This window comes from Abramis brama, assembly GCF_963993115.1.
Source record: "Abramis brama genome assembly, chromosome: 1".
NCBI classification, from domain to species: domain Eukaryota; kingdom Metazoa; phylum Chordata; class Actinopteri; order Cypriniformes; family Leuciscidae; genus Abramis; species Abramis brama.
Window position 1 is genome coordinate 42,307,696 of NC_139963.1, and position 23,129 is coordinate 42,330,824.

Here is a 23,129-nt window from a genome sequence, read left to right on the forward strand (position 1 = left end):
AAACTAATTATGAAAGTTTCCTTTATTGTTTTAGTGCATTTGTTTTACAAAATATGGCTATTACTGTCATTGGATTAATATTATAACTATTATTATGTAGTAGGTGTAATGTAAATAGACACTGTAACTAAAAGAGGTTTGAATATTTCTTTGTTTAATTTGCACACTGAATATGGGTTGGAGCTTTTAATTTTGAACTCTCAAAGTGCACCAGATTGATGAATTAACATTAAAATGCACACAATTTTCTCACGGGGGGGGGGGCATGCCCCCAAACCCCCCTAGAAGGACTGAGGTCCACCCACCACAGTTTTACCAAAAATCCTGTAAGAAACACTGGTATTGCTATGCTAATGCAGATTATAGCTTGTTTTAGGCTTCATCAGTGTATTAATAAATGTCAAAATTTTACTTATTTCATCTGTTAACTCTCACTCGTTCATATACTCACTCATTACATGGCATTAGTGGTTTTAAGGAATAGGAGTTGGTATGCATATATTTAAGGGCGTGCAAAGATGGGTGGTGTTTATGATCATATAGTGGGCCAAAATGCCAGGGCCGATTTTTTTTTTTTTTTTTTTTTTTTCAGTCCAGCCCTGTGTACAACATATCCACGTTCTTAGAATTAGCTGCTTGTCTAATCAAATTATTGTACTCTCGATCAGATCTAATACAAATAACAAAATTTTCTGTTCACCCCCCCAAAAAAACAAAATAGTGCCCCTTTTTTGGTTTAGGCCACTGCCCCTTAAAATATCTGTGCACGGCCCTGGATATACTCTCTGTGTGTGTGTGCGTGTGTGAGTGTGAGTGTGTGTGAGAGAGAGAGAGTGAGTTTGAGAGAGTGAGTGTGTGTGTGTGAGAGCGAGAGAGAGAAAGTGTGTGAGAGGAGAAATGTAACAAAGTTTAATTTTGTACGTAAACTGTGTTTGAGAGAGAGAGAGGTGTTCAGAGAGGAGTCTGTTGGATGAAACATTTCAAACACTGTTGGCAGAAGTGAAAAATAATATAAATTTATGAAGTTACAATTTTGTTTGATTCCATGATGTATTTTACTGAACATGAGCATTTACAATGCAAATCCAAATTATTGTAATTTATTGACAGTTATTTATATCATGTCTTTTCACTTTATTAAGATCAGATTCTGCAGGTAAAATTACAATAATAAGGTGACTTGACTTGACTTGACTTGCCCCCAAAAAAAATACTTGCAACTTACTTGAGACTTGAAGGTTAAGACTTGAGACTTACTTGAGACTTGCACATGTGTGACCTGGTCCCATCTCTGGTTTTGCTATCATCACATACGACTCACCACATGATATTGATAAACTGTCTTTTGACATTTATTTATGGTTTATTGTCAGTAGTGGGGTCACAGTTCTCCCTATATTTGTGGATGTGTATATTGTGTCATCATCCACATCTGTGTTCACTTGATTGTGTTTTCTTTTGATTAACATGTCTGCCATATTTCAAATCATATTAAAGTGAGGAGTGTCAGTGTGTGTGACAGAAGAAGCTCCAGCAGGTTTATCAGCCTGAATGATGGGAGGGACTGTGTCTGTTCAGGTGTTCGGTTACAAGAGAAAGTGGAAATAAACCAGGAAGGATCTCCTCACGATCGTACAAACTTTCATATGGACACAATTTATTAAGACACTCTTGAGAACACAGTGAATGTTGAGTTGAAGGTAAGTCATGGAAGAATCTGAAACACATTTACCTGAAGTCTGACATGAGTGTGACTTGAGGACCATGTTTGAGTTCAACAGTGAATATAATTAATAATGAATATAATACTTAATCTTGTAAATAAATGAAAGGTTTTTTAATCAAATTATAGATTTGCATTTTTGAAAATGAAAAATCCTGATTCAACAACATTCAACATGTGTTTATATGTATTTATAAGTGCTACATGTAGATTCACATTTATATCCTGCTTTGTCTTGATCCGGTTAAACCAGTTTTCTTTGAACAGACAGAGATTGTAAATATTTATCTCGCTTTTAGACAGGAGGTTAAGTGTAAGTATTATTCTAAGGCAAAAAGCATGTATGCTGACACACTTTTCTGTAATGTTTTCTCTTTTTTCATATTTTATTTTTAGCATCTGTGTCTCAGAGATGAAGTTCATTTGTTTGACTCTCCTTCTAGTTAGTGGAATTACAGATTCAAGATCAGGGCCCGTATTCATAAAGAATCTTAATGCAAAGAGTAGCTCCTAGTGACAAAATTCTAAGAAAATTCTTACAAATGTGGGCGTTTACTCTTAAAATTAAAGAAAAACTCCTAGTAAAGAAAAAAGTAATTCAGAAAGCATCTTAACCCTTAAAAGAGGTCTTAAGGTCAAAATTGTTAGGAGCACGGACAAGGACTTTTAAGAGGCTTAAGAGTTTCTTTAGCAGAGGAGAAAATGGCTGAAAGACGAAGAGGGAGAAGAAATGTGTTGCAGACAATGGATGACAGTGAGTTAATAAGACGCTATAGATTAGATCGTGCAGGGATCATGTTTGTGACTGATCTTTTTAGAGACACGCTAATATCTCCGACACAGCGCAGAAATGCCATAGCGCCTGAAATGAAAGTAATCACTACATTACGATATTTGGCAACTGGGAAAATTCCATGTTTGATACATTAAAACCAACATTCAAACCACCTCTTAAATAGACATGCCAGCAATCAGTGTAACTGGAAAGAGTGGAACAATTTTTATCATTCTAAGCAATCAAATACCTTATAGGAAATCAACAGCATGGTAAATAAAAAAAGGATTTATATACACATAATGTGTGTGTGTGAGAACGATCAAATAGGAAAAATTACGCATGTAAGTTCAAAGTGGAGGCTAAGAATAGACCCTATACTTAAAATCACTTTTTTTTTTTCCTTCTTGGACAACCAACCAATCACAGTCTTCAAAAGATTGTGTCATACATACCAACGGGGTCAACCCCGCCTCATCACTAAGATAAAAGTTTTTGTATTTTCCTTACTCAGAGTTGCTCTCAGATCGGTCCCGAATCGCTCTTAAGCTAAGACTCCTACATAAAAGTTTTTAAGCTAAATTAAGAGTTTTCTGAGAGGAGTCTTTGAATCTTTATCAATACGGGCCCAGGTTATTTATTCATCATTGTGAATAATACTTTATATTTATTTCACATATGTTCGTCTGGAACAACATTAGAGTAAAAACCTTTAGGATGTGTAGCTCAGATCTGGGGCCGTATTCACAAAGAATTTGGCTAAAAGTATAGCTCCTAACTGGCGAGTTTAGGAGCAACTCCTAAAAATAATGGGCGTGTCACTCGTAACTTTAGGACTCGTAACTTTAGATTTTTTTTTGACTAGGAGTAATTCACGAAGCATTTTAGCCCTAAAAGTAGCACCTACGCCTGGGACAGCTTAAAAGAAGTCGAGAGGACTCCTAACTCACTAAGACCTATTCACAAACCGCTTTTTGTGGCAGTTCACGTTGCGATGTTTTGAAATGCGTATGCGGCGGCTACAGGAGCTTCCAATCGCAAGGGAACAATTTTGCATTTGCATTGTAGGCATAACTAGGGATGCAATAACGCCACCAACAACAACCAAAACTAGGCTACTCATTGCATGTAAACTAATTGTAACGTTTCATTGTGAATAAAATTAAAATGTTCTTCTCTTTGCAAACGTAGGCAGAGGCATATAGTGACAGATTAATTCAATAATGTTGCAAAGATATTGCATCAATCCATATGTTTCATTAGGATAGGCTATTTGTTTTGCCTTACTCTTTATTCATTTAGGCTATTTATTCAGTTATTCATCATCTTCCGTCCTTCGCACTACTTGTGTAGGCGCATGCATTCTCAGACCTGTCACCATCAGCCAATCAAGGTGGTCACTTCAGTCAAGCTCGTGCATGAGTAATGACGCCATCCATAGCAATGAAGACTCACTCTTAGTTTAGGAGTTGTCATTTTTCTTTACTAAGAGTAGATCTGAAAGGCGTTGTGAATAACTTTTAAGAGAAAACTCCTTGTAGCTGTAGTTGTTGTAGGACGTCCTCCAGTGATCACTGTAGATGGGTTTGATCGTTCAGGAGGGCTTCATCTACAGTGTGAATCTGAAGGTTGGTATCCTGAACCTGATCTTGAGTGGCTGGACAGTGAAGGAGTCAGTTTGAGTTCAGAAACAGAGACACACAGAAACTCAGACGGATTCAGTGTCAAACACACCATCACTGTTTATCACAGTGGCAAGATTCTCTGCAGAGTCAAACTGAAGCATCACATGCTGGAGACACTGATTATCAGCTCAAGGGAGTAGATGCATCTGTTACTGTAATTGTTTATCACGTTTTCATGATATTTTTGATGCAGCAGTAAAAAGAATGAATGATTATCAGCTTATTGTGTGAAGCTAAGTAAAAGCAATAGCAGCATTAGGTTTATAATAGAGTTTTGTATCAACATTTACTGTGTATGTGTCATTCAGATCTGGGGCCGTATTCACAAAGCATTTTATCTTACCACTAGGAGTACTCCTAAATCGCACTAAAAGATTTTAGCTAGGAGTTTTCTCTTAAAAGTTATTCACAACGCCTTTCAGACCTACTCTTAGTAAAGAAAAATGACAACTCCTAAACTAAGAGTGAGTCTTCGTTGCTATGGATGACGTCATTACTCATGCACGAGCTGGACTGAAGTGACCACCTTGATTGGCTGATGATTGTAACGCGGGAATGATTCCAAACACCTCCCCTACGATGATGAGTGACAGGTCTGAGAATGCGTGCGCTACACAAGTAGTGCGAAGGACGGAAGATGATGAATAGTAACTGAATAAATAGCCTAAATGAATAAAGAGTAAGGCAAAACAAATAGCCTAGTAGCCTAATGAAACATATGGATTGATGCAATATCTTTGCAACATTATTGATTAATCTGTCACTATATGTTTCTGCCTACGTTTGCAAAGAGAAGAACATTTTAATTTGATTCACAATCAAACGTTACGATTAGTTTACATGCAATGAATGAGTAGCCTAGTTTTGGTTGTTGTTGGTGGCGTTATTGCATCCCTAGTTATGCCTACAATGCAAAATTGTTCCCTCGCGATTGGAAGCTCCTGTAGCCGCCGCATACGCATTTCAAAACATCGCAACGTGAACTGCCACAAAAAGCGGTTTGTGAATAGGTCTTAGTGAGTTAGGAGTCCTCTCGACTTCTTTTAAGCTGTCCCAGGCTTAGGTGCTACTTTTAGGGCTAAAATGCTTCGTGAATTACTCTTAATCAAAAAAATTAGGAGTCCTAAAGTTACGAGTGACACGCCCATTATTTTTAGGAGTTGCTCCTAAATTCGCCAGTTAGGAGCTACTTTTAGCCTTAAAATTCTTTGTGAATACGGCCCCTGAACATTATGTAAACTACACGATGTGCTTATTTACTGTTTTGTTTTACAGGTAATATTTTTATTTCTTGGAGGATGTCAGTCATCCTGATTTTAGTTATAGTTGTGCTTGTTGTGATTGCTGGAATACTGATAGCTGTGTTCGCTTATAAAAACAGAGGTAAAGTTCTTGTTTTCTTACTATTTTATATGTTTTATGTAAATAAATATGGCAAGATTATAATCATCTGCATAACTGAAACACACACAGACATCAACAATCAGCACATGAATCTCAACAATTTTGACAATTAAAAGTTTCATGTCGCAGTGCATGCTGGGTGACAGCATAGTACAAAACTCCCAGCATGCATTGGAGCATGAATAAATTATACAGCTGAATGGTCTTACCATTTTCTGTGTTTGCTTGTTTTTTTGCTATTTTTTTTGTTGACTTTCTGTAGCCTGTTTTGTGATGTTCAGAGTATTATTATTTTTTTGATTGTCACCATTGTTCATGGGCTAATATTTGATGTCATTGATGTTATAACTCTGTTTTTGTTCATGATGTGTTTTTAATAGCTTCATTATAACTGAATGCTGTTGGAACTCTTGCTGTTGATTCACAGTGGTATACATAAAGTTTAAGTGTGTTAATAATGTAACACTTGTGATAAAGGATTGGACACTGGATGAGATCAAGAGACTCATCCGAGGTTCTTGTTTTCTTGTTATTTTATGTTTTATGTAAATAAATATGGCAGCCTGGGGATAGTTTTTTTTTACATGTTTCTTAGTCACTTAGAGACATACATCAACAATGAATCAAGAGACCACAAGATGAATATGTCATTATCAATACATAACAATCAGCATTCACTGATCACATTTTCTCTCTTTTCTGCCATAAAAGTCCCTTTTAAACACACAGTTAAAGCAGCCAGAGAAAAAAATATGTTAAAAAGGTCCAGGGTCACGAGCTGAACTAAACAGTTTCAACTAAACGTCAATATTTAAACCTCTGCTTTTTCTCAATAAGAGCTTCTGTCGTAAAACAGAAATAAAGTCAAACTGGTTAGTAATAAATGTAATGATGTGTAATGACTGGAAGTCAGTTGTAGTTCTTGTGTTTCTGCTCATCTCTTCTCTTTTCTGTTCCCTTTCCTTCAGTGATTCTGCTTGTTAACAGCACTTTATTATCTCATTTACTCATTAATGTTCAGGGCTGGGTTTCCCGATAACGTTGTCTCTTAGCGCGCTACGAAGACTCGTAAGGTATAACTTAACTAAAGGTATACCATTACTAGGCGTGTTCCCCGAACTATACCTTAGAAAGCTGCTTAAGATATACCTTCTTACGTGCGACGTTACCCGGTGCTGTCCGTGGCAATGCTGCTGAATTGGTTGATATCGATGGCTCGAGAATCAATTATTCTCTTGTCCATGGGCTGTTTCACTGCTTTATGCTAGAAAGTGGTGTTCTTTATAATAGAAGCACTTAAGAAATAGTTGAAATTACATTTATTAGGACTACATTGGATATTATAAAAAATAATCCAAACTATAATAGCCTATAATTGCCACAATAACCATTTCAAAAAATGTACGTGCTTCATCTCTTTCCCATTTTTGTTCACTGAGGTGGAGCTGCGATGAAATATTGTTCTTGTAAATACTTTCTAGCATTTCAGTAATAAAAGTTTACATCTTACGTAAGGTGCTTGGCAGTGATCAAAAAGGATTTAAACAGTGAATTTTGAATCTCTTCCTGTAAACTCAGAGATGTGGATTCAGACGGCAATTAAATTACCGCACGACCTGTTTGTCAAAAAACAATAGGTACTAATTTGGACAGGGATTTTTACGCGGGTTGGGTGAGAAAAAACACTGATGTTATGGATTCGGACGGCACTAAAATCTGCGCATGCGTCGCGTCTGAATGCGTTGTTTGGAGCTCCGCCGATTTGATTCATAATCCGTGATTTTTCTCTTTAAACTCACTTACAACAAGCATTTTCTACTTTTCCTCACTGAGAAGCACTGCTGCTTAAACCTCATAGTTACAACGCGGACTGTTGAGCAGACGCGTCTCAAGCCGATTTGTGATAAATCGGTTTTCACCTGTGGGTCACGGCTGAGCGCGTCTTCTTTACACTCACAAACGAACATTTTCTCGCCTATCGTGCGTCTACATTACGCCCGTACCACTAAAAAGACGGATTATATCCAAGACTTCAGTCATAAATTAGTATAAATATTGATAGCATCACTGGTAGCGTCGTTGCTAACTTACTGTCCATCTGTTAAAATGGCGAATATATCACCGCAGATGTATGTTGTCTACCTTTTGGTGACAATCGAGCTGCACGCGGTGCAGTCTGAGCTGGAAGCTGTAGAGAAGCAGATCCGTGATTTAGCTCTTGAAACATCACGCACCGATGCGTCGATGAGAGACCAGCGTTTAGCTCATGAAACATCACGCGCCGATGCACACAAATCAGTGATTTAGTACTTTAGTAACCCGCTGACTCCGACCTCGTCTACTCCGTGCGTTTCTCAGCATTGGTCCCGAGCGCTCAGGTCACGGTCAGCCATGGTTTCGTTCACTCCGGCTCCGACACACCACCACGGAGCCTGGGTGGTTCCGCAGCGGAAGACGCGGTCCAGGACCAGAGCAAGAATCTCTCCGCCCTTCCCGGTTTTCGAGATCTCCACCCAGAACCGCTTCTCCCCTCTTCGCGAAACGGAACGCGATGCTGTGATCATCGGCGATTCCATCGTCCGGCACGTCCACACTACGTTAGGTAAAAGTAAGGTGCACAGTCACTGCTTTCCTGGTGCTCGTGTTTTCGATATCGCTGCACGGGTACCCGAGATCTTGAACGTTGACGAGCGCGTCCGAGCTGTCGTGTTGCACGCGGGAGTGAACGATATCAGGCTGCGGCAGACGGAGGTTCTGAAGAAAGACTTCAGGAGCCTGATCGAGATGGTACGCAGCACATCGCCTGAAACAACGATCATTGTGTCTGGACCGCTTCCCACGTACCGACAAGGGCATGAAAAGTTCAGTAGATTATTCGCGCTAAATGAATGGTTAACGTCATGGTGCAATGAGCAGAGACTGCTCTTTGTAAATAATTGGAATCTGTTTTGGGAGCGTCCTAAGCTCTTCCGCGCTGATGGCTTACACCCAAGTAAAATCGGAGTGGATCTTCTGTCTAATAACATCTCCAAGATGTTAAATACTGTTTGACTAGTAACAAAAAGTCCTAATTACAGTCTCTGAAGTACTTGTACTAAATGTTACGCTCTCAGATGTAAGAAAAAAATCCCTATTATCTCTAGCCTTGGCTACCGTATATAGACCGCCTGGGCCTTACGCTGATTTCCTAAAAGAGTTTGCAGATTTTCTCTCAGATCTATTGGTCAATGTAGATAAAGCATTAATTGTTGGAGATTTTAACATACACGTAGATAATCCAAATGATGCGTTAGGGGCTGCGTTTACAGATTTATTAATCTCCTTTGGGGTCAAGCAAAACGTCACTGGTCCCACTCATTGTCTTAATCATACACTCGATTTAATTATATCTTATGGAACCAATCCAACCGATATAGATATCATTCCACAAAGTAATGATGTCACTGACCATTACATGGTAACTTGTATATTACGTACTGCTGTAATATGTCATGCTGCGCCGCGTTATCGACCAGGCAGAACAATCCTTCCATCCACCATAGATAATTTCTCAAATTGCTTATCTGATCTGTCTCAGCTGCTGCCTGAACCCAAACAAACAGATGAACTAGAGGAACTAACTAGCACTATGAGCACCATTCTCTCTAGAACATTGGATGTTGTTGCACCCATTAGATTAAAAAAGGTCAGAGAGAAAAGTAAAGCACCATGGTACAACAATACTACGCATGTTCTAAAGAGAGAAACCCATAATTTAGAGCGTAAATGGAAACAAACTAATTTAGAGGTCTTTAGAATCGCGTGGAAAGACAGTATGTCACATTATAAAAAGGCCCTAAAAGCGGCCAGGGCTGAGCATCTCTGCAAACTAATAGAAAACAACCAAAACAATCCAAGGTTTTTATTTAACACCGTGGCTAGACTAACAAATAAACAAGCCTCACCTGAACAAAATATCCTGTTACAGTGCAGTAGTAATGATTTCATGAACTTATTCACTGAGAAAATATAAAGTATCAGAACCACAATTGTAAACGTTCAATCCTCAATCGCGCCTTATAATTCAGCCTCAATTATCCCCCCGCAAGAACAACTACAGCGCTTTACAACTATAAATAGTTAAATAAACTTATCACTTCATCTAAAACAACAACATGTTTATTAGATCCTATACCAACTAAACTACTGAAAGAAGTGTTACCTGTAGTGGAAGAGCCTCTCCTCAATATTATTAACTCGTCTTTATCTTTAGGTCATGTTCCAAGAACATTTAAACTGTTCCACATTTTCACATTTAGCTCCAAAACTCTGGAATAGCCTTCCTGATACTGTTCGTTGCTCAGACTCGCTCTCCCAGTTTAAAACTAGATTAAAGACGCATCTCTTCAGCCAGGCATTCATATAATATTTTTAATCTTACAGTTAAATCCGGTCTCTAGTTCATAAACGCCAGAGGAGAACTGGCCCCCGACTGAGCCTGGGTTCTCCCAAGGTTTTTTTTTCTCCATTAGGTCACCTGATGGAGTTTTAGGTCACCATTAGGTCACTTGATGGAGTTTTTCAGTTCCTTGCTACTTTTGCCTTTGGCTTGCTCAGTTGGGGATATTTTGGGGATATTTAATTTAATTTTATTAATCAATAAATTCCACTAGAAACAAACCTTGTTGTATTATTTTAATTTAATACTGTGAAGCTGCTTTGATAAAATCTGTATTGTAAAAAGCGCTATACAATATACCTGACTTGACTTGACTTAAAATCACAGACTTACGCCTGTAAATGTTTACAATACCGGATGAGCCCATGGCATGAGAAACAATTAGCGTCCAAATAGGACTTATCTGACAGAAGCCTATGCTTTCACTGGCCTTTAAAAGCACTCTTTAATTAGATGAATAATATAATATATATATAATAATATAATTAAAAATCTAAAAACAATCCGTATAATGACAATTTTATTCTTTGCATGAAAACACTTGAATTAGCCTAATTGAACACTGTCTTTGTGTATTAAAACTTATATTCGTATAGACCTGCAACAGTGATAAGGTAAAGCTAAGAGTGGCCCAGACCAACCTTCCGAACGTATGACTTACAGAAGGTATACTTAACTAAGAATGTTTCGGGAAACACATATTAACGATAAGGTACAGCTTAAGGTGTAACTTAAGAATGACGTAGCGTTAAGAAGGTTTCGGGAAACTCAGCCCTGTTGGGATTGAAAGGATTTCTGTTGTCTGAGTTTTTGTGGGTCATTGTGTTTAAGAGTAGAGCCTGTGCTTCACCCAGCGCCAGCGGGCACCTTGACTTCAATTTAACATCAATATGACTTCAACATTGATGTCAAAATTACGTCACGAAATAGGTCAAAAATGAAAGTCATATTGACGTCAAAGTGTCGATGTCAATTTGATGTCAAGATTTTGACCTCTACTGTCATTTTGGTGTTATTTTGATGTCAATTCAACATTTATTTGACGTCAAGATGTCATGATGTTGATCCCAGCAGGCACAGGATATAGACTACAGCGTCAGTCAGACGTTGGTTGAAAATGAAAGTCGGGTTGATGTCTAAATCCGATGTTTGTTTGAGGTCAAGCTCCAACGATGGGCAGTCGTTGAATTTTGGTTGGAATAAACCAAACAAAAAGGTGAAATGCATGGCCATACACTTATTACCAGCTTCACTTAAAACTAACCAGATTTACTTTATTTAATTTACGGTTTAATGAAATCATATTTTGCATTTTAAAGTCACCATGATGGTGGTTAGCGTTTGCTTTAGTTGTGCATTTGACGCTTGACTCTGTAATATAACATTTTCTCTGGCTGCTATAAATGTGTGTTTATTAAACACAATTGTTGTAGCTAAAAAAGCCATGAGAAAATGAGATTAGGTGATGTTGGCTGATTATTGATGATGATGACGACGATCATCATGTAGTTGCCTGAATCCCTGATCTTTTTCAGTGTCTAATGTTTTGATTATATAGGACTTGTGGTTTTAAAACTGTTTTATTCATAATAGAAGTCTTTTGACTCTACGGCATATCTAGCAGTTTTATTTATCAAATAATATACTTGGTTTTTAGAAAACGATTTATTCTTTTATGGCATTACTTAGACACACACAGACCTCAAGAAACAGCATATGAATCTCAACAATGGGTACAATCAAACAAAATATCCAGATAATCAGATCAACTCCAAAGCCGCAATGCATGCTGGGAGATAAGGGTGAGTTTTGATTGGTGGTACCCAGCATGCACTGCATCATGAAGCATTTCATTGATTGTCACCATTGTTGAGAGTCATACACTGATTCTTGATGGCTAAGTAATAAAGAGGAAAAAGGTTAATGCACTAAATGTTTTTAAAATCATTTATATTATTTGATAAACAACATTGCTCTCAGGCTGTGAAATTAAATGGCTTCTATTATAAAACAGCAAGTCCTATAATCAAATCATTAGACACTGAATAAGATCAGGGATTCAGACACTTACATGACGATATCATCAAAATGACATCAGCAGAGGTCAAAATCTTGACATCGACACTTTGACATCAATATGACTTTCATTTTTGACCCAAGGTGCCCGCTGGACAGTCCAGCAGAAGATCATGAAACACTGATGTTAGTCTGCATGTTGCTTTTTTTAAACCAGTAACTGTTAAGTTGAAGTGATAAGCTGTTTGCTAATTATATTAATCCATGCATGTGTGCTGTTATCTGAAAGAGATTAGAGTTAAATTGATTGTTTTAATGTTTTTGTTTAATTTGGTTCACTTTACTATAATAATTTTTTTGTGGATTCAAAAGATTTGATTGATTTGCAGTTTCTATGCAGTTTATATGTTTCAATGGCTGACATCAGATTGCTTATTATTTGCTGTTAAAAATTCATTTAAATGATACACTGTAAAAAAAATTATATGACCAATAAGTTATGATAACATATGTTTTTTGCATTGCTATAACTCATCAAAATAAGTTAAGCAATAAAAAAAAAAAAAGAGGTTATACAACAATTTTTTTCAAGTCAGTTTAATGTAATTTAAGGTAAACATCCAAGTTGATTGTACTTAAATTTGTAAGTCAGCATATTTTTTTTTTTACAGTGTAATAAAAAAGTTGTCAACTGAAACATTTAAAATAAAATAATCATTTACAATTTAAATAAAAAACCAACTGAAATAAAATAATTATTTATTTGGTTGAACTACGAAAATAAGCCAAATTAGGCGAAATGAACATGAACTTTGGTATAGAAAACTTAAAAAGTTCACTTTACTTTCATAGTTATTTAAACTAAATTTATAAGTAAAAAAAAAAAACATTTTATTTTCAAGTTGAAAATACCATGTAAATACAGTTTAACTGAGTCCATGTAAAAAGATAACCCCAAAAGTAAAGTGTTGACAGTGTAGTGCATGTATGACAGGTATTGGCTCACGCTTCATCTTCACTGATGTGAAGAACTGAGGAAAATGTCTTTGTCTCAAACACTATGGAAGGAAATATATAAGCTTTATATTTAATACTGTTTTCTCTTCTTCATATCTTTATCCTGAATTTTCTTCAGCACACAAACAACTACAGGATGAGCACAGGAAAATACAACATGGTGAATCTGTCTTTATTAACTCATTTAATTCAGTATTAATGTCAAGTCTGTTTTTTTTTTATCCACAGAATATTTAATAAACAGTCATTATGCATTCACACACTTGTATATCTCCTGCAATTTGTAGTTATTGTTCCTCAATCAGAAATTATATCTTATTAATGCTCATGTTGTCTGAATTGTTTTCTCTTGTCTTTATTCTGAATTTTCTTCAGCACACGATCAACTGCAGGATGAGCACAGGATCATTCAGGATGAGAAGAGCCAAATACAACGCGGTGAATCTGTCTTTATTAACTCATTTAATTCAGTATTAATGTCAAGTCTGTTTTTTTTATCCACAGAATATTTAATTAACAGTCATTATGCATTCACACACTTGTATATCTCCTGCAATTTGTAGTTATTGTTCCTCAATCAGAAATTATATCTTATTAATGCTCATGTTGTCTGAATTGTTTTCTCGTGTCTTTATTCTGAATTTTCTTCAGCACACGATCAACTGCAGGATGAGCACAGGATCATTCAGGATGAGAAGAGCCAAATACAACGCGGTGAATCTGTCTTTATTAACTCATTTAATTCAGTATTAATGTCAAGTCTGTTTTTTTTATCCACAGAATATTTAATTAACAGTCATTATGCATTCACACACTTGTATATCTCCTGCAATTTGTAGTTATTGTTCCTCAATCAGAAATTATATCTTATTAATGCTCATGTTGTCTGAATTGTTTTCTCTTGTCTTTATTCTGAATTTTCTTCAGCACACGATCAACTGCAGGATGAGCACAGGATCATTCAGGATGAGAAGAGCCAAATACAACGCGGTGAATCTGTCTTTATTAACTCATTTAATTCAGTATTAATGTCAAGTCTGTTTTTTTTATCCACAGAATATTTAATTAACAGTCATTATGCATTCACACACTTGTATATCTCCTGCAATTTGTAGTTATTGTTCCTCAATCAGAAATTATATCTTATTAATGCTCATGTTGTCTGAATTGTTTTCTCTTGTCTTTATTCTGAATTTTCTTCAGCACACGATCAACTGCAGGATGAGAAGAGCCGAATACAACATGGTGAATCTGTCTTTAATAAGTTATTAATTAATTGTTTATTTAAAGCCATAAAATATCTTCTTAACAGACAAATGTGTATTCATTTAGTTTGTGTATATCTTGGGTCCTGTAAATGGTTACCAGTTGTTTATATAATGAATATTTATTCAGTCACAGATGTACTTGTGTGATGTTAACACATCCCATAAACAACTAAATGATTTGTTTGTCAGAGTTATAAAAATTATGTAATTTCAATGTTATTTTAACATATTTTTCACTATTTTTCTGATTTTTCTTTAGAACGTGATCAACTTTTACAAAGTCAGAAGATTATTGTAACACAAGGTGAATTTGTTTAGCTTTATTAAAATATGAATTACTTTTTAATTATTTAGCAAAACAATTAATGAATATAACTGTGCATTCATATGTCTACACTATTCATTATATTTTATTGTAAGATACATTTATTATAAGATATAAAGTCTTCTTGGATTTTGTTGCTTTTCATGTGGTGATTAAAATTATTGATTTCATTATTGATCTAGAGATTAATTCTGTTATGAGCATATAATTTCATAATTTCTGTTTTTAGCTGTCCAACATTTGAGAGAACACATGGGTGAGTAAAATCTATGCATGTTCTTTGACATAATTATTTATTTTAATAATTGTATTTTCCCAAATCATTATGTCAAATATGTATTAATATAAGTATTCAATGTTTTTGAGAGTTTGGTATAATGCACTGCATAAATGCAATCAAATGTCTCAGGCTCTTTGACTCACAAGCAAAACTTAATACACATGCTAGCAGTGAGTAGTTACATGCTAATAGGGATTAAGTGTTAAAACATGCTAAAACACTAACTAATTATGAAAACATGATTAAAACAACTCAAAATATGCTAGCATAAAGCTAACAACATGCTTACTCATAACTCATGTTAGTATCGCCTAGCTTTGTGTTAAAACTATAAAAACATGTTAAAAACTATAAAAACTCCATAGTAACCATCTGTGACAACTAGCAACTGTCTAGCAACACCATAATACCACAGGGAACACCATAGCAACCACCAACAACACCATAACAACCACCTAGAATTGCACTAGAAACAAACCTGAACACCCTCATACCATTTTCCATTAAAACAGTAATATACCATAGAAAACAATGTATTTTGGGTTATATTTGTAGTTTTCGCGAAAGTAGCCTACAGGAATATACTGTGAATTAACAGCGCTCAAAGTCGACACACAGACTGTGTTCCAAATTTACATTTACATTTTACATTTAGTCATTTAGCAGACGCTTTTGTCCAAAGCGACGTACAGACTACATTAGGCGAGTCGTCGTGTAGAGGCAAAAAGAACGCAAGAAGTGCTCAAAATACAAAGTTCAGGCATTATTCAGAGTAACATAAGCCCGATAGGCAAGGATTTAAAGGAAAAAGGAAGGGGACTTTTTTTTTTTTTTTTTTTTTGAGGTTAAGTGCTCACGGAAGAGATGGGTTTTCAGCTGTCTTTTGAATGTTGCCAGGGATTCTGCATTCCGGATGAGGGTGGGGAGAGCGTTCCACCAGCATGGAACCGTAAATGAGAATGTTCTAGAAAGTGATTTTGTGGCTCTCTGTGATGGAACCACGAGACGTCGCTCGTTGACCGATCGCAGGCTTCTGGTGGGAATGTAGGCTCGTAGGAGTGAGTGGAAGTAGGAGGGAGCTGAGCCTGTGATGGATCTGTAAGCAAGCGTCAATGCCTTGAACTTGATGCGAGCAGCGAGAGGTAGCCAGTGCAGAGAGATGAACAGAGGAGTGACGTGGGCCCTCTTGGGCTCGTTGAAGACAAGACGAGCTGCAGCATTCTGAATCATTTGTAGAGGTTTAGTTGCACATGAAGGAAGTCCAGCCAGAAGAGCATTGCAGTAGTCAAGCCTGGATATGACCAGGGCCTGGACGAGAAGTTGTGTTGCATGATCATTTAGGAAAGGCCTGATCTTCCTGATGTTGTGCAGTGCAAACCTGCATGATCGAGCTGTCTTTGTAATGTGATCTGTGAAGGTCAGCTGGTCATCGAATGTTACTCCAAGATTTCTGACCGACCTTGATGGGGTGATTGATGATGATTCTAGCTGGATAGTGAAGTCGTGCTGTAGAGACGGATTGGCAGGGAGGACGAGAAGCTCAGTCTTTGCCAGGTTGAGCTGTAGGTGATGTTTCTTCATCCATGCCGAGATGTCCGCCAGACAACTTGAGATCTGGGTAGTTACTGTGGGATCATCTGGTTTAAATGAGAGGAAGAGCTGTGTGTCATCAACATAGCAGTGGTAAGAGAAACCATGTGCTTGTATGATGTGTCCCAGTGATGTGGTGTAGATGGAGAAGAGCAAGGGTCCAAGAACTGAACCCTGAGGAACCCCTGTGGTCAACTGATGTGCTCTTGATACCTCGCCTCTCCATGCGACCCTGAAAGACCTACCTGTGAGATAGGATTCAAATCATTGGAGAGGAGTACCTGTGATTCCCAGAGATGAGAGGGTGGACAGAAGGATCTGATGATTCACAGTGTCGAAGGCAGCAGACAGATCCAGGAGAATGGGAACTGAAGATTTGGAAGCAGCTTTTGCAATCCATAGGGCTTCTGTGACTGACAGTAATGCAGTCTCAGTTGAGTGCCCTTTCTTGAAGCCAGATTGGTTGACATCCAGCTGGTTGTTCAGAGACAAGGAGGATGTTACTTGGTTGAAAACAGCTCTTTCAAGTGTTTTCGCAATGAAAGGAAGTAGAGAGATAGGTCTGTAATTCTCTACAAGTGATGTGTTTAGTGTTGATTTTTTCAGCAGTGGGGTTACCCGAGCCTGCTTTAATGCAGTAGGAAAAATGCCAGTATGGAGGGATGAGTTGATGATGTGTGTGAGAGCTGGTAGAAGTGTGTGAGAGATGGCTTGTAGAAGGTGTGAAGGTATGGGGTCTAGAGGGCAGGTGGTAGGATGACTGGAGAGGAGAAGTGTAGATACTTCTTCCTCGGTTAGCGGAGAGAAGGAGGAGAGAGGGTGATTGGCTGTGGAGGGGGTCGGTCTGAGCTCCTGTGTGTGTGGAGCTGAGAACTGACTGCTGATAGATGTTGTTTTGTTGGTGAAGAAGTTAGCAAAATCGTCAGCAGTTACAGAGGAGGTGGGTGGTGGTGGAGGTGGACAGAGGAGAGAGTTGAATGTCTTGAATAGTGATCGTGTGTTGGAGGAGCTGTTGATCTTGTTGTGGAAGTATGAAGATTTTGCAGCATGAACATCAACGGAAAAGGAAGAGAGGAGAGATTGATACATACTCAGGTCAGATGCGTCTTTTGATTTGTGCCATTTCCTCTCCGCTGCCCTGAGTTCGGTCCGGTGTTCCCGAAGAACCTCAGACAGCCAGGGGTTAGAGGGAGTAGGCCTGGAGGAGAGAGGGCAGATATTGTCTAGAGAAGAGGTTAGAGCGGAGCATAAGGTATCCGTTGCAGTATTCACATCCAGAGATGAGAATTGTGTTGGTGAGGGAAGAGAAGATGACACGGCGGAGGAAAGATGGGCGGGAGAAAGTAAGCGCAGGTTTCGTCTGCAAGTGACTGGTGGGAGGGTTGGTGGTGCAAGGGTAGAGAGTTGTAGACTGAAAGTAATGAGGAAATGATCTGAAACATGGAGAGGTCTCACCAAAATGTTGTCTGTGATGCAGTTGCGTGTGTAAACCAGGTCCAGTTGGTTGCCTGATTTGTGAGTACCAGTGGTGATGAGTCGTTTGAGATCGAAAGAGGCTAGGAGAGAGATGAAGTCTGTTGCATACGGCTTCTCGAGATGAATGTTGAAGTCACCAAAGACTACAAGTGGGGTGCCGTCCTCAGGGAAGGAGGACAGCAGCACATCCAGCTCCTCTACAAAGTTTCGCAGCTGACCTGGGGGGCAATAAATGACTACAATATGGATCTTATTGGGAGTTGTAAGTGTAATAGCATGATATTCAAATGAGTTGTTGTTGCATAGAGAAGAGAGCGCTGAATATTTCCGATTGTTAGAAATGAGAAACCCTGTGCCCCCACCCCTTCCAGACTGGCGAGGGGTGTGAGAGAAGGAGAAGTTGTTAGAGAGAGCAGCAGGGGTTGCTGAGTCTTCTGGACGAATCCAGGTCTCAGTCAAGCCCAAGATATTAAGAGTAGAATGAGATGCAAAGGCTGGAATAAAGTCAGCTTTATTGGCTGCTGACTGACGATTCCATAGACCCACGGAAAGAGAGAGAGGTGTGTGTGAGGGTGAGAGAATGGGACGCAGATTAGCAGTATTGCATTCCCTTTTGCGCGTGATGAAAGGGCGTTGCCGAGAGATAACAGGAATGTATTGAAAGCACATGTTGATCAAGGAGAAAATAAGAGAAAAATAAATAGAAGTGGGTAAGTAAAGGGAGAAGGAGATACTTAAGTGCCTTTCTGGTGTCCTTGCTTGGTGGAGTCGCGCAGGTAGAGTCGATGGTCTTTACCCGAGTCAGTCTTCACACGAGGAGGCTGAACACGAGAGCTGAACGCTTCCACTGACGCTTCCGCGACAGCGTGCAAATTACATAGAGATAATGCTTTTACCGCTTGAGTGAGGACAGCTGTATCTGCCGAGCAATTAAGTAAATAAAGCGAAAATGGGCCAGAAACTAGCTGATAGGAGCCAATGCTTTAAGTGCAATAAAACTGCGAGAATAATAATCACACACGGCTGTTATTTAATGTAGTTACGCGTTGAAATAAAATACAGATTACTGAGAAGTAGATCAATTACAAATCACACCCTATACCCTCATTCACTATTCCCTACATTAGTTCACTAATATAGTCCACTTGAATGAAAAAAAAGTGAGTGAATTCACACACTGATGAACATGCTGAACCCATGCTGGGTTCCAGGATAGTATAAAATTCCCAGTATGAAAAAAAAGACAGAAATAAAGTCATACTGGTTAATAATAAGTGTAATAATGTGTAATGGCTGGAAGTCAGTTGTAGTTCTTGTGTTTCTCTCGTTTTGTGTTCTAGTGTTCCTCTTTCTTTCAGTGATTCTGCTTGTTAACAGCAGGTGTTCATCACTAATGCTCAACAATCACTTAAATATTCTCTTAATTATCTCACTGCAACACTGCGTCAATGCTACTTTTTACTCTTTGTAGTGTGGATTTTCCAGTGGAGTTGAAAGTGTAAGATAAAAAGTCACACCCACAAAATGTATTTTAACAGTAATAAACTGTAAGTTATAAAACAGGTATATACTGGCAACACTATTGCCAGTAGTTTACTGTAAATTTTTCGGTTTCTGCTAGTGAAATTAGTTAACTTTTTACAGTAATTGCCAGTATTTGACTGTAAAAAAAGCCTGGTAACAATGCCCAAGAAACCAACGAGAATACCCCATAGCAACCACCTGGAACACCCTAGCAACCACCTTGAAACACACTAGCAACCACCCATAGCAATCGCACAGCAACCAGCTCAAGTACCCTAGCAAACACATAGATAAAAACCCTGAACACCCTAGCAACTTCAAACCTTTTAAACTACTTCAGACTTTCTGTTCAGGTTTTCTCAAGCCAACTTCAAAGTTGGCTTAAACTTTTTAATCTAGTTTACAATTAATGCAGTATTTGTATTATTTATTATCTTGTTCTAAAGTTACCATGATTCCTAATTATAAAATATAATTCTTTATTTTATCATTTACTCATCTGTAAAGCAGACTTTTCAATATTTTCAACAGTGAAGGTGACTCTGGATGCTGATACGGCTCATCCACATCTCATCGTGTCTCATCATGGAAAACAAGTGAGAGATGGAAAGAAAGAACTGAACGCAGTGGATGGGAAAAAATACATGTTTGATGAATATCTTGGTGTTCTTGGGAAGGGCGGATTCTCCTCAGGGAGTTTTTACTATGAGGTGAAGGTGAAGGAACAAACTCAGTGGGATTTAGGAGTGACCAGAGAATCCAGTAACAGGAAGGGCTTGTTCAGTCTGAGTCCTGATGATGGATACTGGACTGTGAGACGGTTTAATGAGAGTTATTGGGCTCGTGACTCTTCACCTGTCCCTCTTTCTCTGAGAGAGGAGCCTCAGAGGGTCGGGGTGTTTGTGGATTTTGATGAGGGTCTCGTCTCCTTTTATGATGTGAATTCCATGTCTCATATCTACTCTTACACTCATCAGTCTTTTAATGAAAAACTTTATCCATTTGTTTGTTTGGGGCAATGGGGGAATGAAAACTCCACACCACTGATTATCTGTGATGATTATTAATGACTTCAGTGAATGAATTTACATGATCAAGTGAAATAAAAGGAAATACAGTACAATACAATAAGTGGAACAGCCACAGATACGAACTATTATTCCCAAATGTGGACACAGAAGTGTGTGTGAGGGGTTCATCTGATCACTGTTCTCCATCAGCACCTCCTCATCTCCACTAGATAGTGAATGAAAGTCATCATGAAGTGCTGATCGCACAGTTCACTGTTTCTCCCTCAATAGTGTTTGTGTTTGTTGATGAATGTCCAGATTGAGGAAAGCTGGAATCAAAGAACAAGCTCAAATATAAGACATGTTCATGTGTGTAACGTTTTGCTCACGGCATCATTCCCACAATGCCATTTGTGTTATTCAGTTTTCATGACTTGTATGTGGATAGCGTAAAGAATTAGCCGTGTCCAAACTTCTGATCCGACACAGATGAATAGATGAGTTTAAGTTTATTCATGCATTCATAAATTCTTAAGCAATCACTTGTATTCTTCATTTTCATTCTTTTATTATTAGGATGGATATCGTTCACCCAAAAAGAAAATTTTCATGTCTTTCCAACCCTGTTTTTATTGTTCTATTAAACAAAATATTGAGATGTTATCAGTCTGAGCCATTGTATACACAGTTGATTTTTACTGTCAAACTCTTAAAGGACTAAATGGGTCTCATAATAACATGTGTTTGATCTGAGTTAATAATGTCTTTAATGGACGGATATCACGGGATTCACACTCATGTACGGTGTTGATAATGCAATTTAAGTTCTTTTGCTTTTATATGAAAATAAATATAATGAACAAGACACCCAAAGTACTGTTATTTATTTCCCTTCGAAAGACTTGTCAAAAGACTCCTTTTTACTTTAATTACATTTTTTTTTTTTTTTTTTTTATATTTAACAATCAAATAACCCTTATGGAGAATATTTGGGAATATTCACACATAATTTAAACACATAAAACATGATATAAGAGTTTTAAAATCAAACATTTTACATTTCTAACTGGCTGTTGCTTGCTTGGTCCCTGTTATATAAGCATCATTTTTCACCCCATAGATATTTAATTTGGAACAATTGCAATAATTATTTTTTGAAAGATGGTTTTCAGCAGGTATAATACAAGTAGATCAATTACTAAATCAAGAAGGGATGTTTTATTCTGAGTTTCTAGATTTCCATAAAATTCCAGTGACACCAGGAGAGTTTTCTATTGTGGGATGTGATTCCCACAGGAGTCTTGGCGTTATTCAGAACCAAAACCCAAACCAGTATCGCCTCTTTCTTCCTTTGATTTATTTGATACTGCAATTGGGAAACTTTGTTTTGCCCCCGGAGTCTTAAATGTTAATAAAACTATATGTTCATTATTTCAAAAACACATTGTCACCAGGCCAAACTGCATTGTTTATTGGAATAGACTGGTAAAAAGTTTGTTATGGAAGACCATCTGGACTTTACCAAGCAAATATTTATTGGTAAATAAAATTAAGGAAATAACTTTCAAAATCGTACACAGGCACTACCCAGTAGTTTTTGTGAAATTTAAAAAGGACATTGATCTGAACTGTTCTTTTTGCAATACATTGGCTGAACCCTTGATTCATTTATTTTGGCATTGCGCCTCATGTACGAATATTTTGGAAAGATTTGTCTAGATTTAAAATGGACAACATTGACCCCACTTTTACTAATATCCTCTCAAATAAAAGGAAATAATACTATAAGTAATTTTTTTTGCTAAATTCCATGTACATAAATGTAAGTACAGTAAAACCCAACCTTTGTTTTTGGTTCTCGAAAAATAAATGCATATATATATATATATATATATATATATATATATAGGTTAAAATAAAATGATTGCATCACAATAAATGTATTGTGATTGTCAAAACATTTTAGTAACTAAACTGAATTTTATTAGGTTTAGTGACAACATGTTACAATGTTTACATGGTACAAATTCTGGTAGCCTAAGCTAAGTTTTTTTTTATTATTACTTGACACAAATTTCACGATTTCAATTCAATTACATTCTTGTGATTTGATTTAATATTGACTGAAGTTCTTAGTTCAGATTAGTTCTTATTTTTTATTTTATTTTTTCAGTTTGAAACAGTATCTAACAGCATTAAAAAGACGATTAAAAACTCTGGTTGCTCCGACATGGTGCTAATCAGTGCTAATTAAAAGTTAGCAGTTAACAGGTGCTATGTGATTTGATGATTTGAACAACACACTCTGCTCCCGCCTAAAGTGTGATGCTGGCCTAATTTGCATACAGATATCTGCAACGTCATTTGGCCTAGTCAAAACTCTAATTCAAGATATCTGTAATTACATTTTGACTAGGCAGAATGAAAGTTACAGACATATCAAATTTCAGATATCTCTAATCAAAATTAATTTCAAGATATCTATAACTTGATAATAGATATCTACAATTAAATTATGACTATCCCTAACTCCAGTTTGAGATATCTACAAAGCCATTTTGACTAGTCATAACTCCAGTTACAGATATCTACAACGTA

General features: G+C 37.3%; 2 protein-coding genes across 8 annotated transcripts in view; one reads left to right on the top strand and one right to left on the bottom strand.

Moving 5' to 3' along the window:
- LOC311092537 (nucleoside diphosphate kinase, mitochondrial-like) overlaps positions 1 to 23,129 on the bottom strand; it is a 94,792-nt gene that overhangs the window by 62,223 nt on the left and 9,440 nt on the right. The gene's annotated exons all lie outside the window — the stretch shown is intronic.
- LOC311092437 (butyrophilin subfamily 1 member A1-like) lies at positions 1,393 to 21,502 on the top strand. Of its 6 annotated transcripts, none has more exons than XM_084129160.1 (10): positions 1,393 to 1,700; positions 5,459 to 5,566; positions 13,177 to 13,218; positions 13,434 to 13,496; positions 13,710 to 13,772; positions 13,986 to 14,048; positions 14,262 to 14,303; positions 14,586 to 14,630; positions 14,881 to 14,907; positions 20,053 to 21,502. In XM_084129160.1, exons 2-10 carry the CDS (start codon positions 5,482 to 5,484, stop codon positions 20,586 to 20,588), a joined length of 966 nt encoding a protein of 321 aa, XP_083985286.1. In that variant the 5' UTR covers positions 1,393 to 1,700; positions 5,459 to 5,481; the 3' UTR covers positions 20,589 to 21,502. The 6 variants fall into 6 exon arrangements, with proteins under 6 accessions (XP_083985286.1, XP_083985290.1, XP_083985289.1 ...); XM_084129164.1 differs by having other exon boundaries at positions 14,003 to 14,048; positions 20,053 to 21,500; XM_084129163.1 differs by having other exon boundaries at positions 13,727 to 13,772; positions 20,053 to 21,500.

Bases quoted from the DNA above. Each gene is read 5' to 3' on its own strand.
- LOC311092437 (XM_084129160.1), top strand. From the start codon at position 5,482: ATGTCAGTCATCCTGATTTTAGTTATAGTTGTGCTTGTTGTGATTGCT. The intron at 14,631-14,880 runs GTGAATTTGTTT...TTCTGTTTTTAG, and splicing joins GAAGATTATTGTAACACAAG to CTGTCCAACATTTGAGAGAA. The intron at 14,908-20,052 runs GTGAGTAAAATC...TATTTTCAACAG, and splicing joins ACATTTGAGAGAACACATGG to TGAAGGTGACTCTGGATGCT.